General features: G+C 50.6%; 2 protein-coding genes across 4 annotated transcripts in view; one reads left to right on the top strand and one right to left on the bottom strand.

Annotated features, from left to right (window-relative positions):
• Positions 1 to 15,160, bottom strand: part of DUOXA1 (dual oxidase maturation factor 1) — a 20,595-nt gene extending 5,435 nt beyond the window's left edge. The window contains exons 1-4 of one of the 3 annotated variants that reach the window (XM_037744578.1): positions 15,074 to 15,160; positions 14,486 to 14,626; positions 10,718 to 10,798; positions 90 to 265 (exon numbers count right to left, since the gene is read on the bottom strand). In XM_037744578.1, coding sequence (XP_037600506.1) covers positions 90 to 236 — 147 coding nt within the window. In that variant the 5' untranslated portion in view covers positions 237 to 265; positions 10,718 to 10,798; positions 14,486 to 14,626; positions 15,074 to 15,160. Of the gene's footprint in view, positions 1 to 89; positions 266 to 7,273; positions 7,861 to 8,067; positions 8,170 to 10,717; positions 10,799 to 14,485; positions 14,627 to 15,073 lie in introns of those variants that run through there. The other 2 variants (XM_017545633.2, XM_037744577.1) reach the window with 2 other exon arrangements.
• The window catches only part of DUOX1 (dual oxidase 1), a 34,186-nt gene continuing 29,238 nt past the window's right edge, over positions 10,218 to 15,165 (top strand). Inside the window, exons 1-8 of the mRNA XM_017545529.2 lie at positions 10,218 to 10,275; positions 12,129 to 12,212; positions 12,722 to 12,886; positions 13,680 to 13,867; positions 14,014 to 14,215; positions 14,322 to 14,488; positions 14,887 to 14,947; positions 15,069 to 15,165. Coding sequence (XP_017401018.1) covers positions 10,218 to 10,275; positions 12,129 to 12,212; positions 12,722 to 12,886; positions 13,680 to 13,867; positions 14,014 to 14,215; positions 14,322 to 14,488; positions 14,887 to 14,947; positions 15,069 to 15,165 — 1,022 coding nt within the window. The remainder of the gene's footprint in view (positions 10,276 to 12,128; positions 12,213 to 12,721; positions 12,887 to 13,679; positions 13,868 to 14,013; positions 14,216 to 14,321; positions 14,489 to 14,886; positions 14,948 to 15,068) is intronic.

Raw genomic sequence — 15,165 nt, 5'->3', positions numbered from 1 at the left:
CTGAGTCTGGTTGTAGTCAGAGACTCTGGACCCCTCAGCCTGAGGCTAAGGTCTCTCTGGGCTGGGGTCTCCAGGACTGGGTTTCTCACCGTCTTGCCCCGAATGCCAGGCAGGATGACGACGAAAGTGGCCAGTGCAGTCAGAAAGATCATGACGATGGTGGCCGAAGTGGTGTCCATTGGGAAGGTTGGCTTGGGGCCAGCATAGAAGGGGAACGTGTGTCCCAAAGCAGCCATTTTGGTGGGGTTGTGCAGGGGAGGCAATGCTGTACAACAACAACAGACATATATTGCATGCCCTCAATGTACCTGGCACTGTTTTTGGCACTGGAGATATAGCACAGAATGAGCCAGACCAAGTCCCTCTTCTCTAGAGCTCACATTTTGTGCAGCATCAGACTTGGCTATTACCGCCTCAGCCATCCATCTCCCCATCTTTTAGGTGACAGAATGAGGGTCTTTGCCATCAGTCTCTGTTGCCCATGCTCCTCTCCTAACCCCCAAGTTCCATAAATCAGTGCTACCACCACCCTTGAGGCTTCTCTGTTACTTCTGGGACTGTCTCAAGAAATATAATTCTCTTCTCTCTCCTTCAGGGCCCTAGCACAGATAGATCACAGAACATAAAAGGACTATATTTACTATCAGGTGAAGGCATAGGTGAAAGATGGTACAAATTACAAAAAGATTGACTTTCTTTCTCAGTCCCCGAAGAAACAAAGGCCAGGCAGCTCTCTGCTGAGTATATAATCCAGCCACATCATCAGAGGATGTTGCAGACCTACACAGGTCTGTCCAGCTTTCTCAAGCACCCTGGCTCTTGTTCTGGCAACTGCAGAACAGTTGAGCTTCACTGAGTTCACTTAAATAAGCACTGAAGGGGCCCTGCCCTCTATCAGGCAGTGCTGGGGCCAGATGTCCTTCTCTTCCACATATGATCAACATTGGTCCTTCTCTCTGATTCAAATTCCCAGGCCAAGTTTTAGGTCAAACCCTAGCTGTGGTCTTGATTTCAGAACTTGTTTGACTCTTATTTGTTCCTTTGCAGACAGGATATTGGGAAAATGGTAGCTGAACTTACTGTGTTTAGTCAAATATCAGAACCGACTGCAAGACACACTACTATTTTAGCTAGCACAAAGAAAGGGGAAAAGAAAGTCTTGCTGATTAAACCATGGCCACCATTCCTGGTGAGATATACCTAATTTCAGAGATGTCAAAATGTGAAAAAAAAATGCATCTTAGAGTCGATGATCCCAGTTTTCCTCATTTCCTGAAGTGTGATCTGTACTGGGGTTTCAGTTTGCCCAGAAGGCTCCATAATTTAGTTTGACTACACATTGTCTTATAAAGAGTTATAATGTGAGAATGAGCGTGGGAGTCAAGCAGCTCCAAAGGGTCTGAATTCTGCTTCTGCCTCTTGCAAGTTACTTGACATCTATAGACACTCAGTTTTATTAAAACTTTGAGATAATAATGTCTATCTTGTAAGTGTCATTGTGAGGATGAAATGAGATTGTGTATATAAAGTGCTAAGAAAAGTACTGGAAATAAGCTACCAGCTTGGGAAAGAGGGGGCATTTCATTGCTTATTACTCCATTTATCTGTTTCTCCAATTTTTCTTTTCTTAAGTAAATAAAAAAGGAGTACATCTAAATTCTTTATTAAGTTCTTAAGTTTTTTTGTCTTTTTGGTTTTTTTTTAGTCTCACACTGCCACCTAGGCTGGAATGCAGCGGCACCATCTTGGTTCACTGCAACCTCCACCTTTCAGAATCAAGCAAATATCATGCCTCAGCCACCTGAGTAGCTGGGATTACAGGCATGCACCATCACACCTGCTGATTTTTAAATTTTTTAGCAGAGACAGGGATTTGTCATGTTGGCCAGGCTGGTCTTGAGCTCCTGACCTCAAGCAATCCACCCTCCTCAGCCTCCCAAAGTGCTAGAATTACATGCATGAACTACCATGTCCAGCCTCTCCAATCTTTCTTCAAGTGAACCCTGAGCTGGAATCCATTCTGTGTCTAGTTTCAGTTCTTTACTAATATTGCACAGGTAAGCGACAACCTCCTGGGTCCTTGGTTTCCTCATCTGTAAATCGATTTCATGATCTCCAGGTCCCTTCTAGTTCTAATGCTGGGATTCTCCTAATATGCCCTAGCTCTCAGCCTTCCTCTCTCCTTCTAAGCTGGGCACCTTCTTGTGCTATCTCTGGGAGTAGCATGGTATCAGGCAAAGAGACAGAAGGACACAAAGTTTTAACTTTTAATTCTGTCTTTTGTGCAAGTCACTTAACCCCTAAGTGTCAGTTTTAACATGAAGGTTTTTTGTTTGTTTGTTTGTTTTTGATGGAGTCTTACTCTGTCACCCAGGCTGAAGTGCAGTGGCACGATCTTGGCTCACTACAACCTCCACCTTCTGAGTTCAAGCGATTCTCCTGCCTCAGCCTCCCGAGTAGCTGGGATTATAGGCGTGCGTCCCTATGCCCGGCTAATTTTTGTGTTTTCAGTAGAGATGGGGTTTCGCCCATGTTAACTAGGTTGGTCTCGAACTCCTGACCTCAAGTGATCTGCCCGCCTTGGCCTTCCAAACTGCTGGGATTACAGGCATGAGCCACTGCGCCCAGCCTGGTTTTTTGCTTTTTCTTAACTACTCAACTCTCCCATCCCTGAGGAATAGGCATCTCTCTTCTCTCCTGTTCTGCAAATCCATCCTCCTGGGCTCTAGCCCATTCATGCCTGCCTTCTCCACCACCTTTATCATCGGTTGTCCCTCTTCCCTTCATAGTGTTCCAGCTTCGTTTTCTCTGCTGGCTCTTTCTTTCAAGGTTACAATTAAATTTTTCCCACCTTAAGAACACACAGAAAAAGAACCTTCTCTCTGGATCTCCTTGGTCCCCTCCAGCTACCATTCTATTTTACTCTATTCCTTTCACAGTCAGGCTTTTGAAAAAACAACGTATATTGGTATTTCCACTGCCTTATCTCTTCAACCTATCGCAACCTGACTTTTCCTCATCCCTGACTTCTCCATTAGGCCACTAAGTGTTAAATCCAAACAGCAGTTTTCACTTTTCATCCTCCTTGACCTCTCCGTGGTATGTGACACTGGAGACCATGTCCCCTTTCTCCAAACTACCTCCTTGCACTTCCATCACACGTGTCCTCCAGGGGCTCCTGCTCTTGGCCATCTCTTTGTGGCTCCTCTACTAGTTCTTTTTCCTCCATGTTAAATGTTGATGCTCCCCATAAATCTGTCATGGCTCTATTCTTTTAGCAGTATTCAAGATTCCCTGAGCAATCTCATCCATTCTCATGGCTGATGGTTCTCAAATGTCTTCAGGTAGTACTCCTGTCTGAGCTCCAAACTCAAAAGGGCCAACCACCCCGTGGACATTTTCGTTTGGATGTTCCCTTGATGCCTCAAATCTAAAGCCCCTCAAATGGAGTTCATTGTCTCTATACTGCTTTTTATTCTATTGTCTTTGCATGTTTGGCAATGTCACCACTGGTCAATCAAATAAGTCAGACACCTGGACCATCTTACCTCCTAAATACTTCTTGAAACTATCCATGTGTTTCCTTTCCTACAAAGGAAATACATGCCTCTGCTCTAACCCAGGCTCATCCTATCTTTTAGTTCCAGAATAATTTTTTTTTCTAAACAAACAAACAAAAAATAGATTTTTTGAGACAGAGTTTCACTCTTGTTGCCCAGGCTGGAGTGCAGCGGTGCAATATCGGCTTATGGCAACTTCCAACTCCTGGGTTCAAGGGATTTTCCTGCCTCAGCCTCCCGAGTAGCTGGGATTACAGGCATGCACCACCATGCCTGGCTAATTTTGTATTTTTAGTAGAGATGGGGGTTTCTTCATGTTGGTCAGCTTGTCCCGAACTCCCATCCTCAGGTGATCCTCCCACCTCGGCCTCCAAAAGTGCTGGGATTACAGGCTCGAGCCATCATGCCCAACCAGAATAATTTTTTTTCTAATAAATAAATATAATCATTTTACTTCTCTGCTCTGGCTAAAATCTCATCTTCTTACTATCACATATAAGTGCTTTATAACCTGGTCCCCCCTATACTCGCTCCACCTTTTGCCCAGCCTAAACTGTAGCCACACTGAATGACTGGTCTCTCCCTCAATCTGACATGCTCTTTCAAGCCTTCAGTACCTTTGGATATGCTATTTCCTTTGCCTGGAATGCTCTCACTCTCTTGGCAAACACCTTTTCACCCCTCAAGTCTCAGCTTGTGTTACCTCCTCTGTGAAGTTTCCTCTGATGCCACTGGGCCAATGTGAGTTCCCACTTGGAACATTCTGATTACATTTTGAACATATCTTCCTAATAACAGTGATTACATTGTACTCTAATTGTCTGAACATCTGTCTCCCAATTAGACTGTAATCTCCTTGAGGGCAGAGACTTCCTCTTTTCATCCTTGCATCCCCAGCATGTCAAATATGCTAATGAGGCTCTGGATCAAATGAATGATTATGAATGAGTTCCTCTCCCTACAGGTGGCTTCTTCTGATTTTGTACACAAGGGGGAGCTGTGCTCCCTCATTGCCCTGTACTATACGTATAATTCAATATTAACTGAATATCACCAGTACAGAGCAAAGGACTGGGCAAAAAGGGATTTGACTAACCCTGTCAACTATTAGTAATTTCTCAAAATTTTCAGAAAGCCTCTTCTAATACTTAAGAGTCTCCAAGGCTAACAAAGATCCAAATATGAATTTTCATGTTGGATTGAATCAGAATCATATATCTCAAACTTAGCTGAAATGAGTAACTAAGAATTTGAGAATTAAATTATTTTGTAAAATTTGTGATAGTGACATTTATTTTAAAGCAGAAGTTTACTGATCTAAGAATTTTTTATTTATGACATCTAGACTGAAGCTATTATATTTTTAAATAAAAATCCATAGGAGGAAAGCCTATAAAACATAAAATATCTTGGCTAATAAGATAGGAAGGTAAAGCGAGGCTAACAGCAAGAAAACATGTTCTATGCTGGAATTCAGAAAGATGTATTTTTAATATACGTGAATAAGAGATAATATAATGTATTTTGGTCAGGGTTAAATATTATTCTTGCATTTGTTTTAAAGGGATGTTATAAAAAATTTACAAGAATGTTTCATCTCTATTAACATGTGCTTAAAAGAAACACTAACAAAAGGCTTTTTGTATTTTACATATACAAGAGTAATGCTAATTTATTTCTAACTCTCCCAAATGTCATATTTATTAAAGACGACACAAGCAAAAAGACAGTTGGTAAATGAAATTTGCCTTTCTTAATTTCCTCTTGTTCAGTTTCATAATTTAGGTTTTCCTTAATTTGCAGTGCCTAATTTAAAGTTAATTTTTAATGACTCTGACCCTAATTTGGTTTTCTTTTTTGAGACAGTCTTGCTCTGTTGCCAGGGGCCAGGCTGGACTGCAGTGGTGCGATCTCGGCTCACTGCAACATCCGCCTCCCGGGTTCAAGCATTCTCCTGCCTCAGCTTCCCGAGTAGCTGAGGACTACAGGCACATGCCACCATGCCCAGCTAATTTTTGTATTTTTAGCAGAGATGGGGTTTCACCATGTTGGCCAGAACAGCCTCGATCTCTTGACCTTGTGATTCACCTGCCTCGGCCTCCCAAAGTGCTGGGATTACAGGTGTGAGCCACTGCGCCTGGCTTGGTTTTCATTATTAAGCTAACAGGGCTCCTGTATGAAGAGGTGGGACTGAAATGAGAAGGCCCCACACTCAGCAGTCCTGCTTTTCCTGCAGAGCTTGTGTTTCCCTGGGGAACATCTTTCTTCCTGGCTTGTCAAGTAGCATCTCACAGTAGAATTAGTTTTTTTGTTTGTTTGTTTGTTTTTTATAAAGACAGAGTTTCACCATGTTGGTCAGGCCTGTCTTGAACTCCCAACCTCAGGTAATTCGCCTGCCTTGGCCTCCAAAGTGCTTGGATTACAGGCATGAGCCACCGCACCCGGCCAGTAGAATTAGTTTTAATGTGATAAAATTCCATATCAATATTAACTTGACCCACTTCTCCCCTACCTCACCAACATGACTAGGATATATGCGCAGTGTACATTGATATAAATAAGCAGACACAAGATACAGTCAAACATATACCTACAAATTTAGATAAACAGAGACAAAGACACAAGAACCACCCAGACTCTGTTATTCTCAGTAATATACACACCTGTGTTATTTCATCAGAGGCCCTTGTGACAAAATTGGATTGCTTTCTCATGGGGTGAGGGGAGACTCCCATACTTTGGGGTTCTCCTTTCTCACCTGGCCTAGGGAGGAAGAGGCACCATTCTCCCTTTCTGGGCTCCCTTTATGTACTGAAGACTTTTCTCATGCTCAATCTTGTTATAGACACAGTTACCCAATCCTTACCTGCCACAGGTTGGAGTTCCTATGTGTGTATGAGGGGTGGGTAAAACATAAAGTTACAATCCTTAAGAAAACTCAGCCTAGGACAAACCCTAGCCTTCCTCATTCAAAGTTATGTGCTGATGTCCTGTGGCTTCTCTTGTAGCTTGGCAGGGCTCTCTTCCTGGTCTTCTCCCTGCCCACCTCCCCCATCTGCTGGAACCAATAAAGTAAGGACCACTAATTCTCCACAAGATGGGACTGGGTGACAGGGCTGGAGTTGCCAAGACCTCTGACTGGTAATGCACAGCTACTGGAATGTGATGCTTTTTTCTCTGGTTGGCGTAGACCCCATTAAAAGTTTACAGCTGTGGTTAGCTAAGGGGACCCTGTCAGAAACTCCTGTCCTAGATTCTCCTCTTCAAGGAAGGGGTTTGTGTGTATGTGTGTGTCTGTGTATGGATGTATATGTGTGTTGTTGCACAGAGATAGGAGTTACATGGAGAAATGGAACAGGATCTGAAAGTGGATTGGGGGCAGCATTCCCCAGGAAGGGCTGATGTGGGTAAGGAGTTCGAGAGTGTAGAAGCATGCAAGGCAAACTACCTAGACTCCAGTTAAACTGGGATGAGGATTCGATGTCTGTAAACCTTGCGGCATTTATGGCTTTAAGAGGTTTTCCTTGCCTCCCCAATTTCTTACCAAACTCTCTCTTTGAAGATCTGAACTTGGTCCGGATGAAAGCAGAAGGTACAGCCCTAGGTGCCTGGGCCGGAGCAAGCACTTCAACACCCCCTTCAAAATCACCTGGACCACGCAGACCTAAGCAACCGCATCCTCCACCACCCACACCTGGACCATAGTTCCCTACTTTCGCCTCTTCCAAACAGTGCGTGTGTGGCAGCCTGCGTCTCTAGCCTTCCCTCGTGGAACCTCACACAAAGCGCCCTGGGGGGTGTGAGTAAAGAGGGAACCAGGTTCTGTGAACAAACGCGAGCCCTTACTCTCTGTGGGGCTCCCGTCCGACCCCCCCGCTCGTCTCCTAACTCAAGTAAGGACCCTGCTGTGACTGGACAAACCGGATCTGGGGTGCTTCCAGTCATTCCTCAAGTCACTCCCAAACTTCTCAGACTGCACCCGAGACTGCACAGCGCGGCCTACCACTCCCAGCCTCGGACAGAGACGAGCTGGGTGCGCCAGAACCATAGCACCGGGGTCTGCCCGCTCCGCATTGGTCCCCCCAATGCCCCCTCCTCCGCGCCCCCCACCCAGGCCCAGCATCCCCAGCAGCTCCAGCGCAAACCTGGCGATGCAGTTCCGGGTCTGGCAGGGCATGGGCGCGGCTCGCAGGGCGGTGGGACCCCTGAGATTTCACGAGGATCCCCGGAGGGAGACGTGACCCCAGGCTCTCAGAGGGTTTAGGTCGGATGAGTGACTTGCTTTGACGCCTGGCCTGGTCTGTGGGCGGCAGCTGATCAATGGTCTTGGACACCGAGCCCAGACCCGACGGTGCCCAGAGGATTCGAGGAGAGTCTCCCCTCCCCACACCCTCTCCGCCTCCCAGCCTCTCCCCAGCCCCGCGGGACCTGTGGAGGCGGACTTGCCCTTTTCGCCATCCACACGACCGCACTAGCCCTGCCCTCGACGCCGACGGGACATCTCTACCTGCGCCCCGCGAGCCCTCGCCGTCTCACCTCGCGCACTGCGGTCCCCTGAAGCACCTCCGCGGGTCCCCCGGCGCCAGCCTCCATCCCGCCCCACTGCGCCCCGCCCCGCCTTGCTGCTGAGCCGGGCCGCGCTGTCCCCTCCTTACACCCAGCCCCGCCCGTCCCGGCGCAGAGCTGGAGAGGCACCGGACGCGAGCAGGCTCCGCGGGCCCACCTGGGAGCCAGGCCGGAGACAAGTTGCAGTCCCGGGCTCCGGTGACGCCGTAGCCGCAGGTCAGATCGGGGAGGGCTTTTCCCAGCCCGCGGGCCGGGGCGCTCCGGGGTAGGGAGCTCTAAGTGCAGGGTGTCGGGGGAGCGGCCACTGGGCCACGTTATTGAAGGAGTGGAATGCTAGCCCCTTGCTCTTCGGATCTTATCCTAAGGCTAAAATGGGCCCTGTTAGGGCTGTCCTCTGCACAATCAAGGTTTTGAGAGACTGGGTTCTTCGGGACCTGAGAATGTTGGGTGGCCCAGTTTGCCTGGGCCTAAGGATTCTTCTCTTGGCGCCAGCCCAACATACCAGGGAGGAAGCTTTGGGCTTTAGGATCCAAGCTTTCCCCCTCAGCCCTCCCAGGTTGGATTCGATGACCTTGACCCTCTTCCTCACACCTCAGGACCAACAGGGTCACCACTCTAGAGCTTCAGGCTGGAAAAGCGGCCATGTGGGGCAAGAACAGGCAGGCCTGTGTTCTCTCTCTGGTTCTGCCGCTGGCTCTGCCTGGGGCTTCATTGCTCTGTCCTGGGGTTGTGCCTTCCTCTCAAGGTTGTTGAGAAGTTACTGCCCCATGTCATTGTGTAAATTATTAAAGGCAACCCACCCACAAGAAGTGGTTTTTAAGAATGTCCACCTTCCTCTTAAGGTCATCCCACACAGCCTGGCCTGAAAGGGCACTTCATGCCCTTAGGGGCTGAGTGGTACATTAGCGTTTGGGCCAAGGATCCTGAAGACATTGTTGGAGGTGGGGGAGGGCCAGGACATCTTGGGATCAGGGAAGGATCCCTGTGGGTACTTCAGTACAGCCAGATTTACAGCTTCAACCATCCAGAGCCCAGCTCTTCACGCACTATTAAAGGCCAGCACCTGGACAGACTCTGTGGAACACAGCAGGTGGAATACTGAGCTTTCCAGTTAGGGCAGGGCCTAGGTTTTTTCATTTGTTCAGTAGGAGATGGAATGGGGATGAGGTCACTCCCTGGGTTCTCTCTCTAGACAGCCCATCCAGGAGCCCTGATATCCGGCTAGGGATGAGGCTTTCCCTGAGCTCCTTCCTTCCTCTATCCTATCCCCAAACTCCAGCTTGCCTTTAGGAAGTCTTCACTGGCTTTAGGTACTCCTTGCACCACTCAGGAGTCCCAGCCTGAGTCCTCTGCTGCCTCTGTTTCCCTGCTGACTCTGGGTGGAAAGAGAGAGCAGGAAGCCTGCACTAAACACATAAGCACCTGGTACTGCATCCCTTCTGGATCCAACCAAAGGCGTCAGTCTCCCACCTGCCCTCTCGGTAGCACATTTGCATAACACCTGTCACTTTTCTTGCTTTGAATTCAACTTCATTATCACATCTGATTCTGGCAACCATGCTGGGAAGTAAACAGTTCAGGCATATTTGCTCCCATAGCTGGAAGAGGAAACCAAGGATCAGATTGGAGAAGTGATTTATCTAAGACCCCACCATGGACTGGCAGCAGCACTGAGACCTCAGCCCAGTCTCCTGATCCTCAAGAAAGTCTCTGTCAAAGGAACACACTGCAAGGAGCTGGGCCAAAGCAAGGTTTTCCAACTAATTTTAGAAGGTAAAGTCCCTGAAGCTAGGTACCAGGGATTTCTGTTTGTTTTGTTCATCACTTAATCTCCAGTGTCTAGGTCAGTGCCTGGTACATAAAGGGTGCTCATCAAGTATTTGCTGAGTGAATTAAAGAATCTTGGGAAAGAGTGAGTCTCTTGAACTTCGATACCTACTGTGACCTTGGCCCAGCCCCAGGCCTTGATTCAGAGTCCTGCAGAGGCCTTGACCTGATTCTTCTTCTAAGCAGCTAGGGCTCATTCTCTATCCTTTTTTTAGGGTCTCCATTTTGGGACGTTCTAATCCCTGAGCCCCTATTATTTTCATCATGGGCTTCTTCCTGGCTCTAGCGTGGACACTTCTGGTTGGGCCATGGACCCCTATGGGTGAGTACAGATTGGAGAAGAAGCATGTTTAAAAGCAGAGGAATCCAGCATCCTCTGGGCTCCCCCAAAGACAGGATCCATGTGATGTTCATCTGTATCCTTAGTCTTTAGTTGGCACAGTGCCCTGCATGTGAGAGTTGCTCATTTCTAGCTCTTGAAGAAATGGATGGAAAATGGAATGAAAATTATCCCCAAATGCACAGAATTAGGGAGCCTTTAATTTCCATGTCAGCACTTCCTATTTTATTCCTTACAGTTTGGGGGCCCTTTCTTTCTCCTCAATCTTCTCTTGTTTCCCATAAAATCAAGGCCTATGACTCAAAATAGGAAAAGATTGATTAGACACACAAGACAATAAAGGATCTTGGGGTCAGATTAGACCCAAAGCTGAAGGGGAGTCATCAATATTTTTAAAGATTATGATCAAAAACAAAAACAATACCTTCCACGAGAGTTTCATATTGCCACCTTCAGTGGACAGTTTCTTACTGGAATCTGAGGCTGTTCTCCATAGTCTGTGTCTCTGTGGAGGGAAGTGGCCTTGCAGTGCCACAAGTTAAAAAGTGCTCTTTAAAAGAGCAAGTCCTTGATAACTTGGGATGGGAGATGCAAAAGCAGAAAGCAGAGAAAACCTGTAGAGGGATCTGTCCTGGCTGGAGGTGGCAGGATCGTGACACCTTCCCGACAGCTCCTCCCTTGCCAGAGCTGCTCACATCCGTGTTCCTTCCAGCCCTCTTCTTTCCTTGGCTTTGGATTTTCCTTTTCTCCTCCAGCTCTGACCTCTTATCTCTAAGAGAAACTTACCCTGTACCGTTCTGCAAGGATTCACTCCTTTATGTGCCACAGGTTCATCTTATTTTTAGATATCACATGTATGGCCCTTCCCCAAATCTTGGACCCTTAGCTGGGTTCTCTGCTCAAACATCAGGCACTAAGTCATTTTCCCCCCTAGCTCCCTGCTGAGTGAGTGTGCAAATGTGTGTGTCTGTTCTCTGAGGTGAGCAGAGAGGAAGCCCCAGAGCTATAGACTCCTAGTCTGGGGGAAACAATCAGGCCGGCCATCTGATCTACTGATCAGAAAGATCCCTGCTCCATCCCTGATTCCATTTTCCATTCTGGATCTTCCCTCTGTTCCTCATTCCTTAGTTCTTTCCCCAGAGGCTGAGTGCTCCCTCCTGGACCCTCATTTTGGAGAGTTCAAAAGGACCAAGCGGAGGAATTGTATGGGGACAAGATGCCCCAGAGAAGGGGCAAGGTTATCCACATCACCAGTCTGTCCCCGGTCCTACCTAACAACCTAGGGGAAAAAAACAGTAGCAACACCACACCCCTGCCCTGGGATCTGCTCAGCCAGAGAGGACTAGGTCCCTCACCACACTGACCCTGCCCAGGGATGGGTCACAGAATGACGTGTCCTTCTCAGGTATGGAGTGTGGCTGGCTCTTGCTCTGTGTAGTGTCTTACGGTTGCGGGATGGATTCTATCCTATTGTGTCCCCCCAGGGAGCCGAAGTCTGAGGGGAGTAGAAGTGCCCTGTATCCTCTTCCCCATGGCCACTGCTCTCCTCCAGCCCCCCTCCCTCTCTGAGGCCATCTGTCAGCACACACTGCTCCCTGCTACATGCGTTTTGGCTCCCTGCCATGTCTCCCCCACTGAGCAGCTTAAAGATCTGGCTTGAGTTTGGAAACTGCTTTGCCCGGTTTTTCCCTCTGCATCCTACCTCTCACATCCACTCCAGGTATCCACTTTCCACTGCTCCAAGTGCCAGGCTCACAGCACCCATTTCCTGCAGGCCTGCCTGTCCTCTCACGCACTGACTTGCCCAGCTGCCCCTTCCCTCCATTCTCACACAGGCGCTCAGAACCCCATTTCATGGGAGGTGCAGCGATTTGATGGGTGGTACAACAACCTCATGGAGCACAGATGGGGCAGCAAAGGTAAGTGGGAGCCAAGTGGGGACAGAGCCCCAGGGCCAGGGTGATACTAACTGCTGCGAGGCAAGACCTGGCAGGTACCAGCAAAGGCCATCCATTTCCAAGGTTTTAGATTCCATGACATGGTGGGAAGCCTGGGAGAGAGGGGGTCAAGAATGCCCCCTGGGCCGGGCGCGGTGGCTCAAGCCTGTAATCCCAGCACTTTGGGAGGCCGAGGCGGGTGGATCACGAGGTCAAGAGATCGAGACCATCCTGGTCAACATGGTGAAACCCCGTCTCTACTAAAACTACAAAAAATTAGCTGGGCATGGTGGCGCGTGCCTGTAATCCCAGCGACTCAGGAGGCTGGGGCAGGAGAATTGCCTGAACCCAGGAGGCGGAGGTTGCGGTGAGCCGAGATCGCGCCATTGCACTCCAGCCTGGGTAACAAGAGTGAAACTCCGTCTCAAAAAAAAAAAAAAAAAAGAATGCCCCCTGAAGATTCCTCCTTATCCTTACTCCTTCTACCCCAGGCTCCCGGCTGCAGCGCCTGGTCCCAGCCAGCTATGCAGATGGCGTGTACCAGCCCTTGGGAGAACCCCACCTGCCCAACCCCCGAGACCTTAGCAACACCATCTCGAGGGGCCCTGCAGGGCTGGCCTCCCTGCGAAACCGCACAGTGTTGGGGGTCTTCTTTGGTGAGAACTTCAACCTCTGGGGGAAGAAAGCCAGTGGGGTCAGCTGGACACCTCTGCAAGTGAAGAGGGGTCAGAGGATGAGAGAGAAGTGATGGAGGGCCTGACGGATGAGGGAGAGAGGTGGAGGAGGCAGTGGGGTATGGTAGGGGTAGAAGCAGGTGCAGGGAGGATCCATGCTGAAGTGAAGTCTGGTTGGGGAGGCAGAAATCTTTCCCATGCAGAAAGATGAGGGTGGGATTAGGGAAAAGGGGCATCCCTCCATGTTGTGTTGTTGGTGGAGGTAAAGGTGTGGCAGACCCAGAAACATGAAAATAATCTGGGAGGGACTTTCTGGGGGGCCCTGTTCTTAGGCTTTGCCCCATGGCTTCTAGAACAGGCTTAGGGCAGGGCTCTGATTCTGGCAGAGTGGACTGAGGGGAAGTCAAAAGGGGGTGCTATGGTGGCCTGACCCCAGTGACTGAGGATTGGTGTCTGGCCCATCAGGAATGTGTGGCTCCTGCTGCATGTTGGAGCTGGTGCTGCCACCCCGTTTGCCTAGGAACACTCACAGGGCACCTCCCAGTTACCAAGGAGAAAGCCAAACTGTCAACGACAACAGCTTGGACCAGGTGTAGGCACAGAAGGGCAGAAGAGACAAAGGACTGGGAGGAAGTGTCTGAAGTCAAGGCTTGGACTTGCCTACAATGGCTGCTGAGTTTTTTGAAGCTTCAGGGGAGGGAAGAGACTGGATACCTAGGGTAGGAAGGAAAGTGGCCCTCCCTGGCCCTAGCACCCCCTCCTACTTTGCTCGCAGGCTATCACTTGCTCTCCGACCTGGTGAGCGTGGAAACGCCCGGCTGCCCCGCTGAGTTCCTCAACATCCGCATCCCGCCGGGAGACCCCGTGTTCGACCCCGACCAGCGTGGGGACGTGGTGCTGCCCTTCCAGAGAAGTCGCTGGGACCCAGAGACCGGACGCAGCCCCAGCAACCCCCGGGACCTGGTGAGGCAGGGGAGGCGGCGGGAAGGGGCCGCACCCCAACCAGGTGGGGCCCAGGCTGCGGGCCTGGCAGGGAGCGGCGCCCACTCCCCAGCCCCGGACGCCCCCTGGGGCCCCGGCCCCCGGCTCACCCGCCGCTTGCCCCGCAGACCAACCAGGTGACCGGCTGGCTGGACGGCAGCGCCATCTATGGCTCCTCGCACTCCTGGAACGACGCGCTGCGGAGCTTCTCCGGGGGACAGCTGGCGACGGGGCCCGACCCCGCCTTCCCCAGAGACTCGCAGAACCCCCTGCTCATGTGGGCGGCGCCCGACCCCGCCACCGGGCAGAGCGGGCCCCGGGGGCTCTACGGTGAGGCCGCGAGGGCGAGACGGGGCCGGCTGGGGGTCTGCGAGTGTGGGCTCCCGGGGTCACGCTACCGCTCATCTCCCCCCCTGCGCCCCCACGTCGGATGCAGCCTTCGGGGCGGAGCGAGGGAACCGGGAGCCCTTCCTGCAGGCGCTGGGCCTGCTCTGGTTCCGCTACCACAACCTGTGCGCGCAGAGGCTGGCCCGCCAGCACCCAGACTGGGGGGACGAGGAGCTGTTCCAGCACGCGCGCAAGAGGGTCATCGCCACCTACCAGGTCAGCCGTCCCCGCCCCGCGACGTCCCCCCTTCCGCGTGCAGGTCCACGGGAGACTGCGCTGCCCACGGAGCTCCCCATCCGTGGACAACCTTCACCCAGAAACCCCTTCCCAGACAGCCGAGGTCTAGGGAAGCCGCTGTAAATGATAGGGGGGCACGCGCTGTTTCTAGGTGAAATCTGGCTGGTGGTGATGATTTATCACCTCCCCACCCCCACTGCCCAAATGCCCTGGTTCCTTTCGGGGACAGGCCTCACACCGCTCCTGTTTGAGTCGTTTCTCCCGTGACTGCCCCTGCCTGGTCCTTATCTCCACATGGAAGCCGTCCTTGGGCTCAGACCCTTCCAGGCCCCGCCTGGTCCAACTCGCACCTCCCCTCGCCCCTCTGTGCCCCTCAGAACATCGCTATGTATGAGTGGCTGCCCAGCTTCCTGCAGAAAACGCCCCCGGAGTATAAAGGTGAGGGAGTGAGGAAGGAGGATAGGAGGGCTTGCGTGAGAGTGTTTTGCGGAGTGGGGTGTAGAGTATGTTGGGGATTTAAGGGCTAAATTCTTCCCTCCTTTCTTCTCCTATTCCCCAGGATACCGGCCATTTCTGGACCCCAGCATCTCCTCGGAGTTCGTAGCGGCCTCTGAGCAGTTCCTCTCCACCATGGTGCCCCCTGGCGTCTACATGAG

Source organism: Cebus imitator, unplaced genomic scaffold (assembly GCF_001604975.1).
Source record: "Cebus imitator isolate Cc_AM_T3 unplaced genomic scaffold, Cebus_imitator-1.0 Scaffold9, whole genome shotgun sequence".
Classification (NCBI taxonomy): domain Eukaryota; kingdom Metazoa; phylum Chordata; class Mammalia; order Primates; family Cebidae; genus Cebus; species Cebus imitator.
This window is presented reverse-complemented; position numbering and strand designations above follow the sequence as displayed.